Source organism: Drosophila eugracilis, unplaced genomic scaffold (assembly GCF_018153835.1).
Source record: "Drosophila eugracilis isolate 14026-0451.02 unplaced genomic scaffold, ASM1815383v1 contig_124, whole genome shotgun sequence".
Classification (NCBI taxonomy): Eukaryota; Metazoa; Arthropoda; class Insecta; order Diptera; family Drosophilidae; genus Drosophila; species Drosophila eugracilis.
In genome coordinates, this window is record NW_024572029.1 from 435,072 (window position 1) to 453,916 (window position 18,845).

An 18,845-nucleotide genomic window follows, 5' to 3' on the forward strand; every position below is an offset into this window, starting at 1 on the left:
TCAAAAGTTACAATAACTATCAAAAACTGCAATGTATACGTAATATTATTTTAACTATGAATAATATTATAAATCATTAATATTATCTATAATTTTTTGCCTGTTTATAATTTTTTAATTGGGTACTTGTAATTTTCTAAAAATATTTTAAATCAAATCTTTATGATAATGTAAAAATCGAATCTAGATTACTATAGGTAATTTTAAATAAGATTTATTGGAAAAAAATAGCCATTAATTATGGAATCAAAATAAATTTAAAAATGGAGCATGGCATTATGATAATAATTAACAATGTTATAATGATTTTAAACTTTAATGAACAATAATAAGTACTCCACACTCCAACCATTAATATTAGTTATTTGATTCGATTTATATTGTGGAATGCAGCGCCCTAGGCGCCATTGTTTATTTGATTTAGTTTATTTGTTATATACCCAAGCCATTATGCTAGATTAAACTACGTACACATGCATGCGGGACGTGTGTCTTTCCGTGTCTGTGGTGTCTGTATACTGTATACTGGTTAAGTGTTGTGTCCTGGTGGCCTTCCTCCTTCTGCTCCTGACCATTCCCTCCTTATCATTCTCATTCTCATTCTCATTCTCCTCATATTATTTGTTCCTGCGGGCGGGGAAGCAGCATTGATTTAACTAAATCTAGGTGACTACGAATAAATAGAGTAAACGCAAGGCTAAAACGAAACGTAAAAATTCCGCGAATTTAAACTGAGACCGGCTCTAAACATTGACGGCATTCTGCAGAGCTGTCTTGTCATCAACAATGATGTTGGCCGCCGTAGTGGTTGGATTGGAGCTGAGCAGCTGCTTAGTGGATGAGCTGGAGGAGTAGCTATCACTGGAACTTCGCGTCGAGGCCGAGTTCCCGCTAATTGGGCTGTCCAGCATATCTAAATAGAAATAATATATGGTTTTTAAATCAAGGATTATTTTTAAACAGGATTACAACGCACCTGGAAGGGAGCTCACATTGTTGGACTTTAAGTCCACGACCGTAGCCACCGAACCGGAGCCCACCATATTGCCCACTGATGTGGACTTTTTGTGTAGGTTTTTCTTTACCGCACTACTGAAGCCCACGACTACTGGCCCTACTCCAGTTGGTCCGCCTACTGATCCTGCACTCCTGCCAACGCCTAAGCCTCCATTTCCACAGCTTCCGGCTCCCAGGGGATCACCGCTTTTGGCTCGTTCCGTGGGGCACAGTGGGCTTAATATCGAGTTCTGAGTATCCTCCGGTGTGTAGTAATCAGAATCCTCTGCCGTTGCCTCAGAGGGTGAAGATCCCCCGCCTCCGCTTAGTTCGGGCCTTGGTTTGGTGCGCTTTAGGGAGGAACCCTTCTTGAGGCTGGAATCATCTGATGGTCCATCGCCACCGCCACTCTTATCAACATCATCCGCCTCCAGGCAAGCTACCACCTGCTTCAGAGATTTGCTAGATACGTTCTTGCTCTTGCTGCCTGGTGATAGAAGCGGCGATAGCTTTTCGTTTTCACTGTCCACATCGTCATCGGTGCCCGCAGAGCCATCACCGCCAGATCCAGCTGTAGGTCTGGGATACTTCCGTTCATTGACGATCTGCAATTTGTCCTGTTTCGGTTCTGGCGAAGTGGATGCCCCCAAAGTGGGCGACGTACATGTGGCCGTGCTGGACTTCTTCGGATCGGTTTCGATCTCGACAGAGTGTGTGGAGGACCCATTACCGCCGCCAGATTGGTTAGTAATGGTGCCTACCTCACTGGTTGACGTGCATGTCGAAGCGTTCTTCTTGATCTTCGGCCGACGCTGACTGCTGGACTTAATGGGCGATGTGGCCTTAATATCGGCACTGGTCATTGTTGATGCGGCCACAGTGGCGGCAGAGTCTGTGATGTCGTGTTCGCTGGTTCTTGACATAAGTAGGGGGACACGAGATCAGAAACGTTTTTGGTTTTAGAGAACACTTAACTCACCTAGTCCTGGCCACATACTGCGGAGGCCCGTTGAGCGCCTCGATTAGTGAGACTGGAATATAGCCCGGTGGCACATCCACTTGTGCCGGCTCACCGGCCGCAGATGTGGGTGTGTTCTGGTGCAGCACATGCGTGCTGATTCCCTTCTGGACAGCTCGAATCTGAAGCAACGCCCGAAACGGTGCCCTGCAGATGGGGCAGTTGTTGGCCTGGTAGCGCAGCGAATCCGCACATGAATTACACAAACAGAGGTGGCGGCAAGGCAGAATCAAAGTGTCTCTGGTCTCACTCATGCAGATAACACATTCGCTCCCATGATCGTCGATCTCCTCGTCCAGGGATGTCTTATTTACCGCCTTGTTCTCGATACCGTAAATCTCCTGCAGAAGGTAGCACAGGCCATCCACGAAGATCTTCTGCTTGAGGGCACGAAGAACATAGCTGCCATTCTCCGGATGATGGTCGATCACACAGATGGTAGTGTGCGACTGGCGGCACTCGTCGCTGCCTTCCTCAACCACACAATGAATAGCAACAGGGTACTGTTCCCGACCGGGGCTATAGCCCAGTTCATCCTCGGGCATCTGCTGTGGGTTAAAGACGTGACCCGGCTGCGAAAAACACTGGTTAATTCCTTTCTCGTAGTGGTATGTCTCCGAAGTAAGGCCCTCGCGCGGCACCAGCGTCACGCCACTGGGACTAACATCCTCCGAGCAGAAGTAGTAGATAGTAATGGCGCACTTGGCGTCCGAATCGAAGGTAAACTCGATGTTGTATGAGCAAGGTGGAGGTGGCGGCGACATGTCGGCATCTCCGCCACCCAATCCCATTGAGCAGAGCACATTGCCGTCCACATCCTCGATGGTTACATTAGACTTCTCCTTCTCCAGATCCAGATCCCGGTCAATGTCCTTCATCTTGGGCTTGTCAAGTACACCGCCCATCTTCTTGTCATTCAGGGTCTTGACGAAACGCACCGATTCCTTGCGAATGTTGACCAGACTCTTCAGGGTCTTCGTCGGTTCATTGGCCTGTGGTGGGGGATACGGGAAGGCCGTGGGCCGATTACCCAGGAAATTGAGATCCGCGTTCTCGCCAAACAAGTACGATTCCGGTTGGGGCGTGTCGAAACGCTCGCCACCCATAATGAAGTGGGTTCCAAAGAAGTTGCCCATCCTCGGTGGGTATTTGTAGGCATTGTTCGTACTTGGGTCTGCCTCCTCGACCGCCGCATTCTGCCTGCTCACAAAGTTACCCATTTGGTATGGATAACGGAGACTGGTCACTGGAATTGCCTGATATCCGATCCGATATAGCTTATGGCTTTAGTTTTCTCTGCTCTGATTTGGTTTATTATTCTATATCAGCGGTCACCACACATACAATGACATGTTGGCATTGCATTTATACGAGTGTTTTGCCCGTGCAAAATACTAAAAGTGTGTGTGTGTTAGGGTGTATGGGCAGACAAAAGTCCTATGTCCCACAAGTTAGTCCCGTGGTTACCACTATTATTATTATTATTATATTAGTACAATTTCCTTTCTCCTTTCTTTCTTTCTTTTAGAGCTGCGAAGCCATCGACGGTAAGTTCTATCGATAATGTCTAGTATCGAAACATTCACTCAACTGTTCTTTCTGCCAAATATATATCGATGTTTTTAACGGAAATCATAAGATTTTTTTTTATTTATAGTTATTGATAATCTCATTAATAAGAGCTTTGTTTTTAGGTTTTAAATAATGAGGCTTTAATACAACTGTGATTAACCGAATCTTAGAACTAAATGTGATTAAATATCTGATTGGTATGCCCAAATTTAAGCAATTAAATTATTTTTTCTCAAACTGGTAACATATTTTAAAGTTTAATTAAACATTATACCTAGTTAATATTGGCATACGAACTCAATACGGTTAAAAAGAATCCAATTTATATGCCTAAGTACAATAAACTCAGAGCTGGCCTTGCCAGATAGTTTAGACCAGCATTGCCAACGAACTTGAAGGCAGCGTTGCCAAAAAATTCAAAGCAACAACAAACGGCGCCAAAATAGCGTACGCAAAAAAGAAAAGTGCGAAAACCACGGCAATTCGCAGCGAATCACGGAGCAAAACACACACGCCATCATGAGCATGAGTATGGACGAGTCCATCTGCGCCTACTTCGTGAATAACCTGAAGCCGGGCGACGTTGGCGGCCAGGAGGCGGACACTCTTGAGCAATTTGAGGCGTCCCGAGAACTACTTGGCCAGCAGCTAGCTGAGACCCAGATTCGACAGATAAAGCCCAGCGAAGGATATCCTCTGATAGCTGCCGGCAACTTGACTAAAAAGGATGTCTTTGTGCTGACCCAGTTCGAGGGCGATTTCTTTGAGCAGCTGCAGCAGACGAGAGCCCTGATCTTGGGGCCACCTTGCTTGTTAAATTGCCTACGGCGAAATGAACCAATTCCCGATGGCAGCAGTGCCATTTATACCACGGCCATGAGAGATCTGCAGGTCTCGGCAACGGGGATAACGCCACAGAAGAAGGAGGAACTGAGCAAGCTTATACATTGGATGGGCGGAATTTACTTTCAAAGTTTCGGTCACCGCACCACCCACCTAATATCGAACACCATCAAGTCCAGCAAATACGAACAGGCCACGTTAAACGGGGTGCCCGTAATGCATGTCGACTGGGTGCAGTACGTCTGGGACCAAAGTCGACGCAGTGAACGCGAGAGCATCAGTGCCACGGATCCCGATTTCGACAAGTACCGCCTTCCCACTTTCTTTGGGGCAAACATCACATGCAGCGGCTTAGATACGGCGCGCAAGGATCAGGTTATGCGACTAGTCAACGAAAATGGCGGCATCTATCATCGCGCGTTCCGCTCTCAAGTGGTGGACATTGTCATAACCGAACAGTCAAAAACTGATACCGAGAAATACAAGGCTGCCATACGATACAAGAAGGATGTCCTGATGCCAGAATGGATTTTTGATAGTTCAAATCGCGGCTATGCCCTGCCCACCAAGAAATACGAGATAAAACCAGGCAAAACGGCCTCTACGCCCACCAAGGGCACTCGTTTAACTGCCGGTTCTAATGCAGATCAGACACAACTTTCGGATCTCTCCAGGATCAGCTTTGTCTCTGGCTCGCGGCGTATGTGCAGCGATCTGACCGTTGTTAACGAATCCGTCAGTAGTGTGGGCACCAGCTCGCCCGCCAAAGATCTGCTTAAGCAGGCCACCAGCAGTAGCAGGAACTATCAGCAGGTGCTGGCCGAGATTTGCCCGCGGCAGGCCAAGAAGGCAGGTGCTTTTCTGGACGGTTGCTGTGTGTACTTGAGTGGCTTCCGCACGGAGGAGCGGGAGAAGCTCAATAGGGTTCTGAATACAGGCGGAGCCACCCGATACGATGAGGCCAATGAAGGCATCTCTCACATCATTGTTGGTCAACTGGATGACGCCGAGTATCGACAATGGCAGCGCGATGGTCTTATGGGTTCGGTTCATGTGGTACGTTTGGATTGGCTGTTGGAAAGCATACGAGCTGGCCGGCTAGTCAGTGAGCTTGTCCATCGTGTATCGCTTCCACAGAATCGAGAACCCGACATAGCCTCGCCTGCTAGCAAGCGAACCCTTCGCTCTATGAATCACAGCTTTAAGCAGCCAACATTACCCATCAAAAAGAAGTTATTTGATCAGGAACCAGATCCGGTGCAGCAACAGGAACATGAGGAGCCGGACCATACCCTGCTTGATCAGTACTCACAGGATCAAGGAGCAGTGGCACAACTGCCGCCGGCGGATGTCAGTCTCCTCCAACCAGCAGCTAGTTCTACTCAAATGGATATAAGAATGCGCAACTCGGTAGCCAATCCCAATCCTGTCGCTGCTGTGGCTTTGCCTGATCTTAGTGCCAGCGCATTGTCCATTGATTTCGATAAGCTGGACTACTTCGCGGGTGTCTCCGTGTATGTGCACAAGGAATGCTTTAACGCTGAGTTTTACAACCAAATGCTGACCGAGTGCGAGAGTGCCCAGGGCTTGTTAGTGCCTTCGAGCTTTGCGGATGAAGTGGATTATGCCATCGTCAGCTTTGAGGTTGCCTTCGACGTTAAGGAGCTGCCCGTCAAGGCTCGCCATGTAGTCACTGAGCTGTTTATGGAAAGCTGTATGAAGAAAAATCAGCTACTCCCATTGGAATACTACCACAAACATGTGCCTGCTACTGCACTGTATCAGCCTCTTAAAGGAATGACTATTGTGGTGTCCATCTATGCGGGATTGGAGCGGGATTTTATTAATGCAGTCGCAGAGCTACTTGGCGCCTCCGTCAATAAGACTTTCATCAAAAAGGAGAAACCTTTACTGGTGTGCCCCAGTGCTGAGGGCTCCAAGTACGAAGGTGCCATTAAATGGCACTATCCAGTAGTCACATCCGAGTGGCTGGTTCAGTGCGCCCGCACTGGACAAAAGTTACCCTATACCGGACACTTGGTTGGCAAGAGTCCTGAGGATTTCCCTATATCTCCACGTTTGCGGGAGAGCAACACCAGGACACCTAGAAGGCAGGGCGAAACTACATTGGTGGCGGGACCAGAGGTCACCATGGAGGAAGCGGAAAACCAACCGGCAGCGCCGGTCACATCTGTTGCTACACCCAGTTCAATGTCAGGAGCTCCAGAACTTACCCCTCTCCGCAACAGACGGATATCCGAACTATCTGGAATTCCAGGGGGTAACTCACGCCATCGTTCCAGTAGTTCCACAGCGTCACCCGATTCTCCTTGCACGCCACTTAGCCAGGTTGGCGCCCAGAAATACAACTTCGACTTTCTAGAGCAGTTCGTCCAGCGATTAGATACGGAAGAGGGCAAGGATTGCGTCCGTGAGATCATTCGTGAAATGCGAGAAAACCAAACTCCGGAACTGGAACGCATTCGGCGACAAGCCTGCACGCCCGTCAGTCGCAAGCATCAACGGCCAGCACCGGGTATTCCCGACTTTTGTCTTACTCCAGAGTTCCAGCAGCGGATGGCCGATGATTTCGAACGGCGCTGGCGGCTGCCAACCCAGAAAATAAAACCAGACACACCGCTAGCTGTGATCAGGAAGCGAGTGATGCGGATTACATGCGAGACCCTGGGAATTGACTACGATGATGTCCAAGTGCAGCAGGATGAGGAACCACCTACTCAAAAGAAAAAGCCGCCAATTAAAACTCAAGCCACCAAACTCAACTTTGATAGGTCTCCGAAGACACCAAAGCTTTCGGTGGGCAAGAAGACGCCTCTTAGGGTGTCCATGAACTCACCTCGCACCGGAACCCAATCTCCCTTCGTACCCAATACACAGAGTCCAACAGAAACAGCAGCTCCACGGCGATCAGATGGACCAACTGTTAGCGAAGAGGGTCAAAGTACCATTAACTTCGACAAGATTAGCTTCGAGGAGTCGGCAGCTCCTGTTATGGCACCAGATGTCAAGCAGATCACAGACTACTTGAAGAACTGCGAATCGCGGAGGAATAGCTTGAAACGCAGTCACGACAACGACATGGAATGCGGCGAGAGCGAGGTCCAGTATGTGCAGCCCTTCGAGTCCGAGGATTTCGCTTTGGGCACCGAACACATGGTAGAATGGCGTGATCCCGCGGAATTTAATGCAGCAAAGAGGAGATCCTCTGGCGGATCCCCAAAGATGCAGTACAGGGGCATTCCCTGTTTCAGCATCTCGTGCGGCGATGATGATGAAAAGCGGGCTGAATTAATCGAGCGGATCACCCAACTGGGCGGAAAGTTGTGCGAAAACCTGGTGAACTATGATAATGCCTGCACCCATTTGATATGCGAACGTCCGAATCGCGGCGAAAAGATGCTAGCCTGTATTGCGGCAGGGAAATGGATCCTCAATCTTCAGTATATCGAACAGTGTCATGCGCGTGGTCAATTTCTGGATGAAGCACTTTACGAATGGGGAAATCCAAAGGCAATAAATTTGCCCACGTTAGCGCCAGAGGAGGAACCCATAGCTGCTGCCGTTCATCGTTGGCGCTTGGAGTTAAGTGCTCGAGGCGGTGGCGCCTTCTCCGACCATCGTGTGATTCTCAGCATGAGCGAGCGTAGCGGGGCCCCCATCAAGAATGTGCTGCGTGCCGGAGGAGCCTGCATCCTAGAGCCAAATTCACCATTTTCTGCCGATCCCATATGCTCCACTGCCACTCATTGCTTTGTGGATGTAAAGAAAGCGCCGCTGTCACCCAGGGATATGGCACATCTCAAGCAATGCGGTGTCCAGGTGCTCAGCCAGATTGCTATTAATGCATATTTAATGAATGGCCGGGATGCCGATCTGGGGAAATACGAGCTCCAGTAATTGGATTGGATATGATCATCATCAGATCCTCACAGTTTTTGTATTCTTAATTGCTTTTTTGTTCCTGTTCGAAATTGATATTCTATAGTTTATAAAAGAGTTATAAAAATTACAGCCTTAAATGGTTTGAATTTAAATTATTTTTTGCTTGTTTTAAAAGTTAATACTTTATGCAAGCATTATTTATATTTTTTAGGTAGTAAACAAAATGAAAAGCATTTATGGTCTTTAAAAAAGAAATGAACAGAAAATGCTATTGAAATAAAGGACTACATATTAAATTAGTATTTAAAATTACCATTTTTGTTTCAGATCGAAAACTGTTTCTTAATGTTTTGTTATTATTGAAAAAGTGTAATCATTTTGAAAACCAAACTGTAATGGTTAAAGAATTTCTTTCTTTTTTTTTAAGCGACTCTTGTATTATTTCATTCCAACTTTTTGTTAAATGAATAAAATTTAAAATGATCAAATGTACGTCTTTTACTGAAATTTATTTATATTTAAAAAGTGGTTGAGCTATGGATATTAAGAAATTTTACTCAATACGATTTCGTAAATGTAAATAATTTATTATTTTTATACCACAAATCTTTCTTATTAAATCCCATTTAAATTCAACTGTATTGTACTTTTCATTTATTTAACGTTTATATATTTTTTATGTGGTTGTGTTTGTGTGTGTGTGTGGGTGTTTGTATATAATATAGCATGTATGTATGTATAATTTCACTTAGCATCTGTTCCGTTTCTTTCTCAGTTAGTTAGTAATTAATTATGGTATAGCAGTACTTTATATTTGATTCATATGGTTCACATGTATACATATATTATCATTTCTTTCCTTTTATTTTACAATCCATGAAGTTTTTTTTGTTCTATTCTGTGTGGGATTTGTTTATAAAATTCCATATCCATATAACTATCGGTATATATGTATATGTATAATTGTCTGTGTTTTTTTCGTGGGTGTGTTTAGTGGAATCGCATGCTCTAGAGGCTACAAATTCATCAAAAATAGATAGTACACAGGAATCGATCAGATCAGTATCGATTTATGATTTTATAGCTGATCAATATATATCTCCATTTGTTTCTTCTTTTAAGCCGCAATTGGCAGACTGGCGGCATTTTATATTTTAAAATTACACTTCTATATATTAATAATTATTTATATATTTATATTTTTATATATACGGTTTATGTTGATTTTGTTTTAATTTTAGCAATTTTAATTTGTTCAATGTTGGTTTTCTTTTTATATCGCAGCGATAATTTGTTTGTTTTTTTCTTTAGGAGGCAATTGTTTGAACTTAACGAAAATGGAAAGTCTGAAGCTCGCTTCGCTTCATCCTTTTTGGTTGGATAAACGCGCAATGAATCGAGATTATATAAAAAAAAATAATAATCGTAATAATGATAATTATAATAGTGGAACTTGGAGCTTAGCAATTAAAAAATCTCTTTGCTGGGCGTTGAGATTCCCAATGGCTGTTCGTAGTCGCTGGCCAAAACGGATACAGATGCTGATGCAGATTCGGAAGCCTTCTTCTCCTTACTGCGCTGAGTCTTCTCCTTTTTATGCTTCTTCTTGTGCGCCTTGGATGCCACCTGCCCCTCCTCTTGTTCCGGCTGCTCCTCCTCCATTCCCATATCTATAATGCTGCTACCCATTCCTTTGGGTTCGGCTTCCCGTGATTTCTCCTTGTTCTTCTTTTTTTTATGATGCTTGGAGCTGGCAGCATCTGGAAGGATGTTTGAAATATTGTTGTTCTCGTTGCTGTTGCTGGGGGCGGAGATGTGGCTGGGACTGGGAGTGGGCGTATCGGCATCGATGAGATCGATCACAGGCTGGGCAGCGACCTCCTTGCGATCTCTCTTGCCCTCCTTGTGCTCACGCTTCGATTTCCTTTCTTTGTCCTTGTCTTTGTCCTTTTTCCGGTCCTTCTTGGAAGTGCTACTACTGCCGGCTGTTTCCGCTGGCACCTTGAGATTCTCTTTTCCCGCCGCTGATTTTTTAGACGACGACCTAACCGCGGGTGCCTCGAAGTCCGTTCTGTTATACACATTTTCTCTTAATATATAGATCACAGCTTAGAAATTACATTTATTCTAAAACTTACATGTCCAATTCAATATCCAGAGCTCTATGCGGATCATTTGGATCGTATTTGCCATCCTTGTCCTCGCTGTCCGACATTGATACACCTTCTGGCATGTCCAGCGTCGTGTTCACAATGTGCAAGGGTTTGGGTTCTGTAAAATGGACAAGTTAAAGAAGTTTCCAATTTTGTTTACTTGGACTTACCTCCTTCTGATTCGGAGCTGCTGTTGTAAGCCACTTTGTTCTTAGCCTTTTTGCTCTTTTTTCCCTTTTTATGCTTTTTCTTGCCATCCTTGCCGCCCTGTGCCGACGCCTGCTGCTCCTGAAGATATTTGTCCGAACGCTTGGTAACTACGGAAAAGAATGCGTGTTCATTGGTTAAGTTTTCAAATACAACTAGTATCTTATAGCTTACTTCCCACACGCAGAGCCGCAACGCCTTCCATGTCCAGCGGCAGCTCCGTAATGGGTATGTCATCAATATTGTCATACTGATCCGCATTCGCTGAGGAACCACTGGCCGTTGGCGTGGACTTGAGGTAGTGAGGATTGTTCGACTGCTCAATGAGACGGGCCATTCGCTGTCGCTCCAATTGCTCGGGCGTCAGCTCCAGACTCTGACGCCGCTTGCCGCCACTACCTCCGCCACCATCCACTCCCGTTCCACCCTGCGAAGCGCTAACAAAGAGCTCATCCTTATCGTGCTCCGAAGATGAACTGCTCGCCGCATCTTCCGGCGGTGGTGCATTGATCCATTCGTCCAGATCAAGGCCATCTGGCAGGGGCACCTTCCGTTGCGCCTTGGGCGCTACCGGAATCAGCTCTCCTGCGAATAACAGTGTCATCTCCTGGACAATCTCAATGGCCAGTGGCGGAATGCCGCCCTCCGTCGTCGTATCCATGGCCAAGGCATCGTCTGACGTGGACAGCTGGTTACGCAGCATCTCGATCAGCATGCAGGCAGAGTTGGCTCTTTCTTGCACTTCAATGTCGCTTGAACCATTGAAGTGTTGAAGCTTATCCAGAACATGATCACAGAGCTACAAATAATAGTACCGATCAGTTAAAAGCTCTTTTGAGAATTAACAGGAGTACCACTTACCCTAACTAATCCTGGCAGATCCTGAAGCTCTAAACACGTTGTGGCCAGGCGGGCAAATAGCTTGATCACGTTCTGCACGTAAACACCCTGGATGTGACCGGGCAGTTGCCTTGGACGGAGCAGGATGTTAAGAGTCTTCTCCGCATCCTCCAGTTCGCCGGCAAACTCGCCGACAATCCATGCGGCGGCGTAGAGCACCTCGTACATAGAGTTACTTTGCGCCGAAACAGTAAACGTGTCCAGCAGGTTGGTCATCTCGTTGACAGCGAATTGCCGGACCACAGGTACTCTGATGGCCACGTCAAGAAGTTGTTCAGCAATTAGACGACCATGCCTTGAGCCAGCCTCAAGCTGGATAAGCTCCACTAGAACCGTCAGGTACCACTCGAAGTTGGTCACGTATAGGTAAGAACTTTGGGCACATATCTCGATCACCTTGTAGAGCAATTCGTCTCGATAAGCCGAACCCTCTGCCCGCTCCATATGGCCCAGTAGACGCTTAACGATCTCCATTAGGTTTTTCTTCGACACCATGCCATAGAGTAAGTCCAGGGCACGCAGGCGAATAGATTCATCCTTATCATCCAGACAGGCGAGAATGAGATCCTTGTGCGCCTGAACGCTTTTTGGATGCGTCTTTAGGATTTTAGACATGGCCAATAGTCCTAGATATTTCACTGCAAAAAGGGAAATAATGATTAATGGAATCTCTTAATGGACATGATAACTCACAGTTCTGATCCGAATCCTCGATAAGGATGCGCAGCTTCTGGACGCAAAGCTGGATAGAGGCACTGTGGTTGGGCATGCCACTGCTGATGCTGATTAGTACTGCGATCACCGTGTTGATGCACTCGTACAGGAGACTCATCGCCGAGGTGCTGTTGAGTGAGTTCGGTTTGGTTTTTGGTTCGTTTTTGTTTTGGTTTTTTGTTGGTGGTTCGGTTGGTTTTTATTTTTTTGTTGTGGTTTGTATTAGTTTGAGAAAAAAGGAACTTGTATTAAGAGTAAGCAGCGGTAAAGCGACAAACATTGCACTACAACAATATAGCAAATAGCAATGGCAACAGCAACAACAACAACAGCAACAGTAATATCGATAGCTTAGTATAGTGGTTTTAGCGATAACAATTATAGCGATAGACAATAGGAAAACTTAAAATTGCGAAGCAACGCAGCAAAAGGCAACTAAAAAAGAAAAACCAACAACAGCAACAACAACAACAACTGCAACGGCTCGATTTTTTTGTTAGTTTCTTCCGCTTTTTTCGATTTTAAAGAATATATAAGATTTGTTCTCAATGTTTGTGCTTGATAAGCAAAAATATCGATTGACAAACGACAAAACTAAAACAATTACAAACTAAAGCAGGATGGCGACAGTCATAAGTTTAGAGAAAGAGAGATATCACGAGAGCGAGATAGGTTAAGGACATAAGAAGTTAAAAGATTTGTACAGTTAAATGATAAAAAAAGAACTAATATATATATAATTATTGAGTCGCACAATCATCGAGCAGCTTCAATTTATCAATCGATTATTAATCGGTCACATTTATATTTCGATTCTTTGCTTTCGCCTTGCTTTGTTGCAATCGTTTTCCACAAAAACTTTCGGGGAATCTTATTGTTTTAGTTCAGTTCAGTTTTTTTGTTCGTTTTGCAATGATTTTAGACTTGCCTATGAATTAGATTTGTGAGTGGTTCTATTAATTTCTTTCCTAGCCGGGGTTCTAAGGGGGTTAAAGCGCCAAACTGCAAATGCAAAGAGAAAAAGAAACAAGCAAAAAATTATAATTTACATACAATCGAAATCATCAACGTCCGTATCCACAACTAAAACTATAACTAAAGCTAAAACTAAAACTGTAATCTAAACTAAAAATAAAATGTTAAAATATATAATAAGTAAATCAACACTTTAAAGAACATTTCTCTGCCTATTTAACTGGTTGTGAGTTTCGTTTTATCGATCATTTTTGAATCTTGGTGTGGTCCATTTCCTTCTGATTCGGATCTCATGATGATAAGTCTATTATATATCGAGTATTTCAGGGTCTTTTTTTGTAGTAGCGAAATAAAGATTTTTCAATTTGATTGGTATACATTTTATGATTTGTTTTTGTTTTTTTTTTTGTTTTTAAATCAAGCGAATTAAGCGGTTTTTTTTAACACAATGAAGCCAAAGGAGTACGACGTGGTGGTTTGAGGTGGTGAGGGTAGATGAACTAAAGCTTATTGACAAAGGTTTTTAGAAATTAGGAATAACAATATAGTTGTGACGAAGCAAAGATAATTGATGATCGCGAGATTTTTTTAAATAGAATCAAATAATTGCTGAACAGTTTCATATTCTGTTTTATCATTGCTTTAAGATAAAGTTATATTACAATTCTGAAGACTAGACTTATTCTCTATAAGCTTTGTTCATTATTTGAGTAGGATTATGGAACATAATGTGCATCAACATGGGTGTACAAAAGTTGTGGTATCATTGAAATTTGCAAAGTCAATTTGGGTAATTTCAATACAATTTAAATAATCAATTACGACGCTCATATGTGTTAATTTCTTTGGATGTGTGATAGGGTTTTAAGTTTAAGGTGTGGTAAATGTGATGCAGATTCTGGCAAAACAGTAGAATATGAAGTACTTTTTGGTTGTAATTTAACAATTTCAATATAATACTTCACATTTTCCAATTTGCCTTGAATAATTTAAATAAAAAAGGGGAAAATAATTACTAAAAGTATACAATATTATCTGTGTTGCTTTCCATTTAAACAATTAGAATACGAAAATATATACCAACGAAAGGATAAAGGTTGTTCAATAACTAAATTGTAAATAGTAAAATGCTTTAGAGTAAATCAAAGCGCGTGCTGGTTTTTAATTAAGTTTCTGGATTGGATTTTTCGTTGGTCTGATTAAAGAAAAGCGCGCCGATAAAAACCTGGAAATAATTTCAATTAGGGGCTGAGTCAATTTGCGTCCCAGCGCCGGTTCAATTGTCGTGAGGCTCGCGAACTAAAATTCATTCGATTTTTTATTTGGCATTTCATTCAGTTCAGTTTTCATTAGTATTTGTTTCATATATATAAATATATATATTTTTTGTTGGAGTGGTTTATACATATTTTTTTTTTTGTTATTTGTTTGGAGCAGGAGCAGAGGGAGGAGAGGGGGAGGAGTAGTTGTAGTGTTAATTAACTTTTTTTTCAGACAAAAATTCATTGTCATATATAAAAGTATACGTATTAATATATATATATATATATATATATATATATATATATATATACATATACAGCAAAAATAAAATCGTTGTTTGTCCATGAACAAACAAAAATCATAAGATACATACTTAAAAAAGAAACTTAAGAGTAAAGTAATTATTGTGAATCTTTGGTGGCCAGTGATGTGGAGCAGCACTCACCAGCTTTATGATTTTGATCAGCATCCAATTGTTGGTCGATGTGGTCATTAGCTTGAAGAAAATCGGCGCCAATGGCAGGTAGTTTTTTGGATTCTTACGCGCTAATTCACAAATAACATTCACGGCAGCTGATTGAACACCTTTAAAAACAAACAATAGATATATGCATTAGAATCAATTTCCTTCTTAAAATGCTGCACAATTGTCTGTGTTATAATTGAACCTGGATCTGGATCCTCAAGTTTCTCCTTGAGTTTGGGAAATGCAGGTCTCAATGCTTCGGGATAGCGTAAAAATACTTTATACATCATAAGGACGGCTTTCATACGCAGATACGGTTTTGTTGAGCTCATCTAGAAGATTAAAACAATTTATAATTGATTAAAATGTGTTTGAAATACTTAAATAATTGTTAAATACCAGTGTCATAATATCATTGGCCAAATCGCGGGACAGATCGGGTGATATGAAGCAGCTTAACCCACTCAGCGCCACTCCAGCATCGTATTGATTTTGTGAATTGAGATCCTTGCGTATCATGTTCGTGGTCAGCATGAGCAGCTAAAATGTGTACAAAAAGATACATAATAAGTTTTCATTGTTTAATAAATATTTAAATAATTTACCTCGCTATCCGGATGAAAACATTGACTGGCCGCCAGGTAACCAATTCGCTTGCAGGTAAATCTGGATGAGCTCATCACCTCAATGATGTTAAAGCCAGCCCAGGAGATGTCGTAGCCCAGCATTTGTATCTGTTCGAATTGAAAGCAAATCAATAAATATTAACATTTTCTGCTGATTTTGTGCAAACGAATTGAGTTGTCTAGAGGGTTCCCTCGTGTGTGTTTATCTATTAAATATGTGCGCTGGATGGATGGGGCCCAAGGACTCGTTAGCATTGAAATCTCTTTTGCTGCACCTCGTTTGCCCACCCTACGCCCGCGGGTAAATAAATGGTTATAAGGGATTTTATCCCACCTTTCAGTCAATTAAACAATAAGTAAGGATTAATTGAATGGAAAAAATGATATAATAATATTCTTTATATGAAAATATACATTATAATATTCGTATTAATGAAAATTCTGCGTTTTTTGAGAAGCAAGGAAATACTTATAAAAATTGGAAAACATTGGCATTGCTTTTAAGATGTTAAAAGTCTTAAAAGCAACCCAAACAAATCTTAATTTAAGCCAGCATATTCTTAATATGAAAACCAAAAACATTTTCTTGTCTCAGCTCTCCTATTGTCTTCATCACAACTGTGCCAACAATATAACTTGTATGTTGTTGATGGCATCTTTCGGATCGCTTGTTAGTTGGTCACCATGTGGGTGGCAGTGGCGGCGGAGGTGGTAGGTTGCTTTGTTGTTGCATCCCTTGTTTCCGCCGATTCAGTTGTTATTTTTACGGCTGTTGCTGTTTTTGTCCTTATTGTCACACTTGCCTACAAGGACCCCATACCTTTGGCAATTTGCATCAAGTGCAGCCAAGGCACTTCGCCGACTTTTTTGAATGTGGGGCCCCAGCCAGATTCGGGGACATGTTCGCTGAATCTGCACTTCTTAATCTAACGCTAAGACGTCGTCTTCAAGGGAATAGAGAATACCCTTAAGATTGCCGACGCAGGTGAACAGCTTATTTTAAGAGGATATACTGATTTTTTTGAGGTTTTTTAAACAAATTTTGATTTGTTAAATTTATCTACATATCAAACAAACTTTGGACTAAACCATTTGTCTTTGCCTAAGATTCTCCGCAGCTTCGATGAATTTTAAGTGTTATATATTAAGTTAATAACTATACTTACATAGGTCAACTTGGCCACTGCATTGCACTTGACACTGATATTGTCCTGTCGCAGCTCCTGTTTGATCTCCTCGATGCAAGTCGATATGTATTTGGCCTGCGGAGAAAGTACATGTCAATCAATCTGTTTACATATACATATATACTATATGGGTTGGTGATGTCAAAATACGCGAAATGTGCATCGCCAGCAAATCATAAAACAACAAAAATATCTGAGAATCGTCGAGGGGCTATCAGTTTTATACCCTCCACATACTCACAGCAACAGAAGCAAAATAAACACAAATTCCAAATCATACAATTGCAAACAAAATACTAGTGAACAAATACAAATTAAGTAAATTTTATAGAAAAACCCAATAAGTTGAATATTATATATTATTGACTTTGTTATGGGGGGTTTCCCTCAGTTTACATTAAAGAGCTTATTAAGTTAACTACATTTGCACATAAATCAATGCTTAGAAGTAGCATACCAACAAAAAAGAACATCTCGAAATAAAAAAGAAATGCGCAATTGAAATACCTAGTTTGTTACATTATTTTTATCTTTAATTTGTTAATTTATAAATTATTATAAAAAAAAACCCTAAAAGACATATGTTAATATGTGACATATGCAATTCAGCAAATTTATCAACAAGAGTACCTTAAGAATTTGTATAGTTAACTGGTTAAGAAAGCCTATTAAACTCAATGCTACTTTTTCTGTAATTGTTTACCTTAATAAATATTAATTTAAGTGTATTATATAGTATCATTTGCATTTTAAATTGAATCTCGTCTGGGATCAATATCGGTTCAATATGGAACATTAAACAGATAAAAATAATAAACACTTTTCTTTCTGTGTTGACAAGGAAGTACTAGTACCGTTGGTTGATCCAGCCAAGCATTCTGATAAGGACCAAAAAGGCAATCATGAGTAAATTTATTTGATAAAAGCACTTGCTAATTAATTGAGTGCGTTGGGAGTTTTTGCGTTGAGTTTTGTGGCTCTTTTCCAGCTTTTCCTTTTGCATTGTTGGCAGATGCCGACACACACACACACACACCAGCTTTCTCCCACACTCGGGCACACATACACACGCACACTAAACTCTAATAAGATTCCCTTAATGCAAACGAAATTTGTCAGCCAATTAGCGAGTTCTAATTGGACGCACAGCTGGCCCACAGGGGGCGTGGCAGCTGTGGGCGGCAGGTTTTGGGAGTGGGATGCTTTTGGGGGGCAGTTGCTGGCCGTCCAGGACACGCTTACCTCATTATCCTTGTTGTTCCTAATGCCGCGCACCAAATCAGTGAGGTTTTTATCAAACATACGCTCAAAAAAGTTACCCTTCACTTTCTTCAGTGCCATGTTTGCTGTTGCTGTTGTATTTTTTTTTCTACTCCACTCCGCTTCGTTTCGACGATTAGCAAACGGTAAATCACTACAGGACTTTGACTATTTTGGCAAGGCGATTTCAACACATCACCGGCGGCAGCAGAAATCACTCACTTCCGTCTTTTTTCGATTTGTTTTCGTTTTTTTAATTGTAATACGCTCGCACACTAGAGCTGGAACTAAAAACTTTTTGTTTAATCGATACCTATCGATGCTACTACATATAATACTTCTATCGCAGTCTCATATCGGTTATGATCTCTGCTATTGTAGTTATGGTGTTACTTCGGTGGTGATCTTTGCTAAATGGTATGTTAAATGTATGTTACTGGCAAAAAATGTTAACCGCTTAATCGACTATCGATTACTTAACGGTCAATCCAAGCGGAATCCGTTAGAGGGCAACTGAGTTTGAAATACAAAGATACAATTTAGAAATATTAATGTTAAGTAATTTCTCGGAAAAAAGACCTCGATCTTCATTCAAATTTGGAATGGGATAACTCGCTTGCCATTTTTCACAAAAATGTGTAATGTTACCACCTCATATACTCATGGTCTTGATCTTAGCCATCCATAATAATTTACAACTTAATGTTATTACTTATTTTCCGCCATTATTTGATTAAAACAATAAAAATGACAAACATACGT

The 18,845-nt window shown here is 42.1% G+C and overlaps 3 protein-coding genes across 3 annotated transcripts; 1 reads left to right on the plus strand and 2 right to left on the minus strand.

The window, feature by feature from the left end:
- Nucleotides 1-378: 378 nt before the first annotated feature.
- Nucleotides 379-3,596, minus strand: LOC108102993 (E3 ubiquitin-protein ligase MGRN1). Its single transcript, XM_017208306.2, has 3 exons — nucleotides 1,976-3,596; nucleotides 977-1,911; nucleotides 379-913 (listed from the first exon to the last, which is right to left on the minus strand). Exons 1-3 carry the CDS (start codon nucleotides 3,232-3,234, stop codon nucleotides 744-746), a joined length of 2,364 nt encoding a protein of 787 aa, XP_017063795.1. The 5' UTR covers nucleotides 3,235-3,596; the 3' UTR covers nucleotides 379-743.
- A 265-nt stretch (nucleotides 3,597-3,861) lies between these two features.
- LOC108102992 (DNA topoisomerase 2-binding protein 1-A) lies at nucleotides 3,862-8,820 on the plus strand. The gene has a single exon (XM_017208305.1). The coding sequence runs from the start codon at nucleotides 4,106-4,108 to the stop codon at nucleotides 8,345-8,347; it is 4,242 nt and encodes a 1,413-aa protein (XP_017063794.1). The 5' UTR covers nucleotides 3,862-4,105; the 3' UTR covers nucleotides 8,348-8,820.
- Nucleotides 8,821-8,901: 81 nt separating this feature from the next.
- LOC108103005 (AP-3 complex subunit delta) lies at nucleotides 8,902-18,363 on the minus strand. Its single transcript, XM_041819072.1, is given in 13 exon segments — nucleotides 8,902-10,403; nucleotides 10,471-10,603; nucleotides 10,656-10,802; nucleotides 10,867-11,493; nucleotides 11,496-12,230; nucleotides 12,286-12,434; nucleotides 13,235-13,308; nucleotides 14,990-15,129; nucleotides 15,213-15,342; nucleotides 15,410-15,550; nucleotides 15,616-15,744; nucleotides 16,803-16,898; nucleotides 18,066-18,363. Coding segments are annotated over 13 exon segments (3,204 nt in total). The 5' UTR covers nucleotides 18,165-18,363; the 3' UTR covers nucleotides 8,902-9,799.
- Nucleotides 18,364-18,845: the final 482 nt, after the last annotated feature.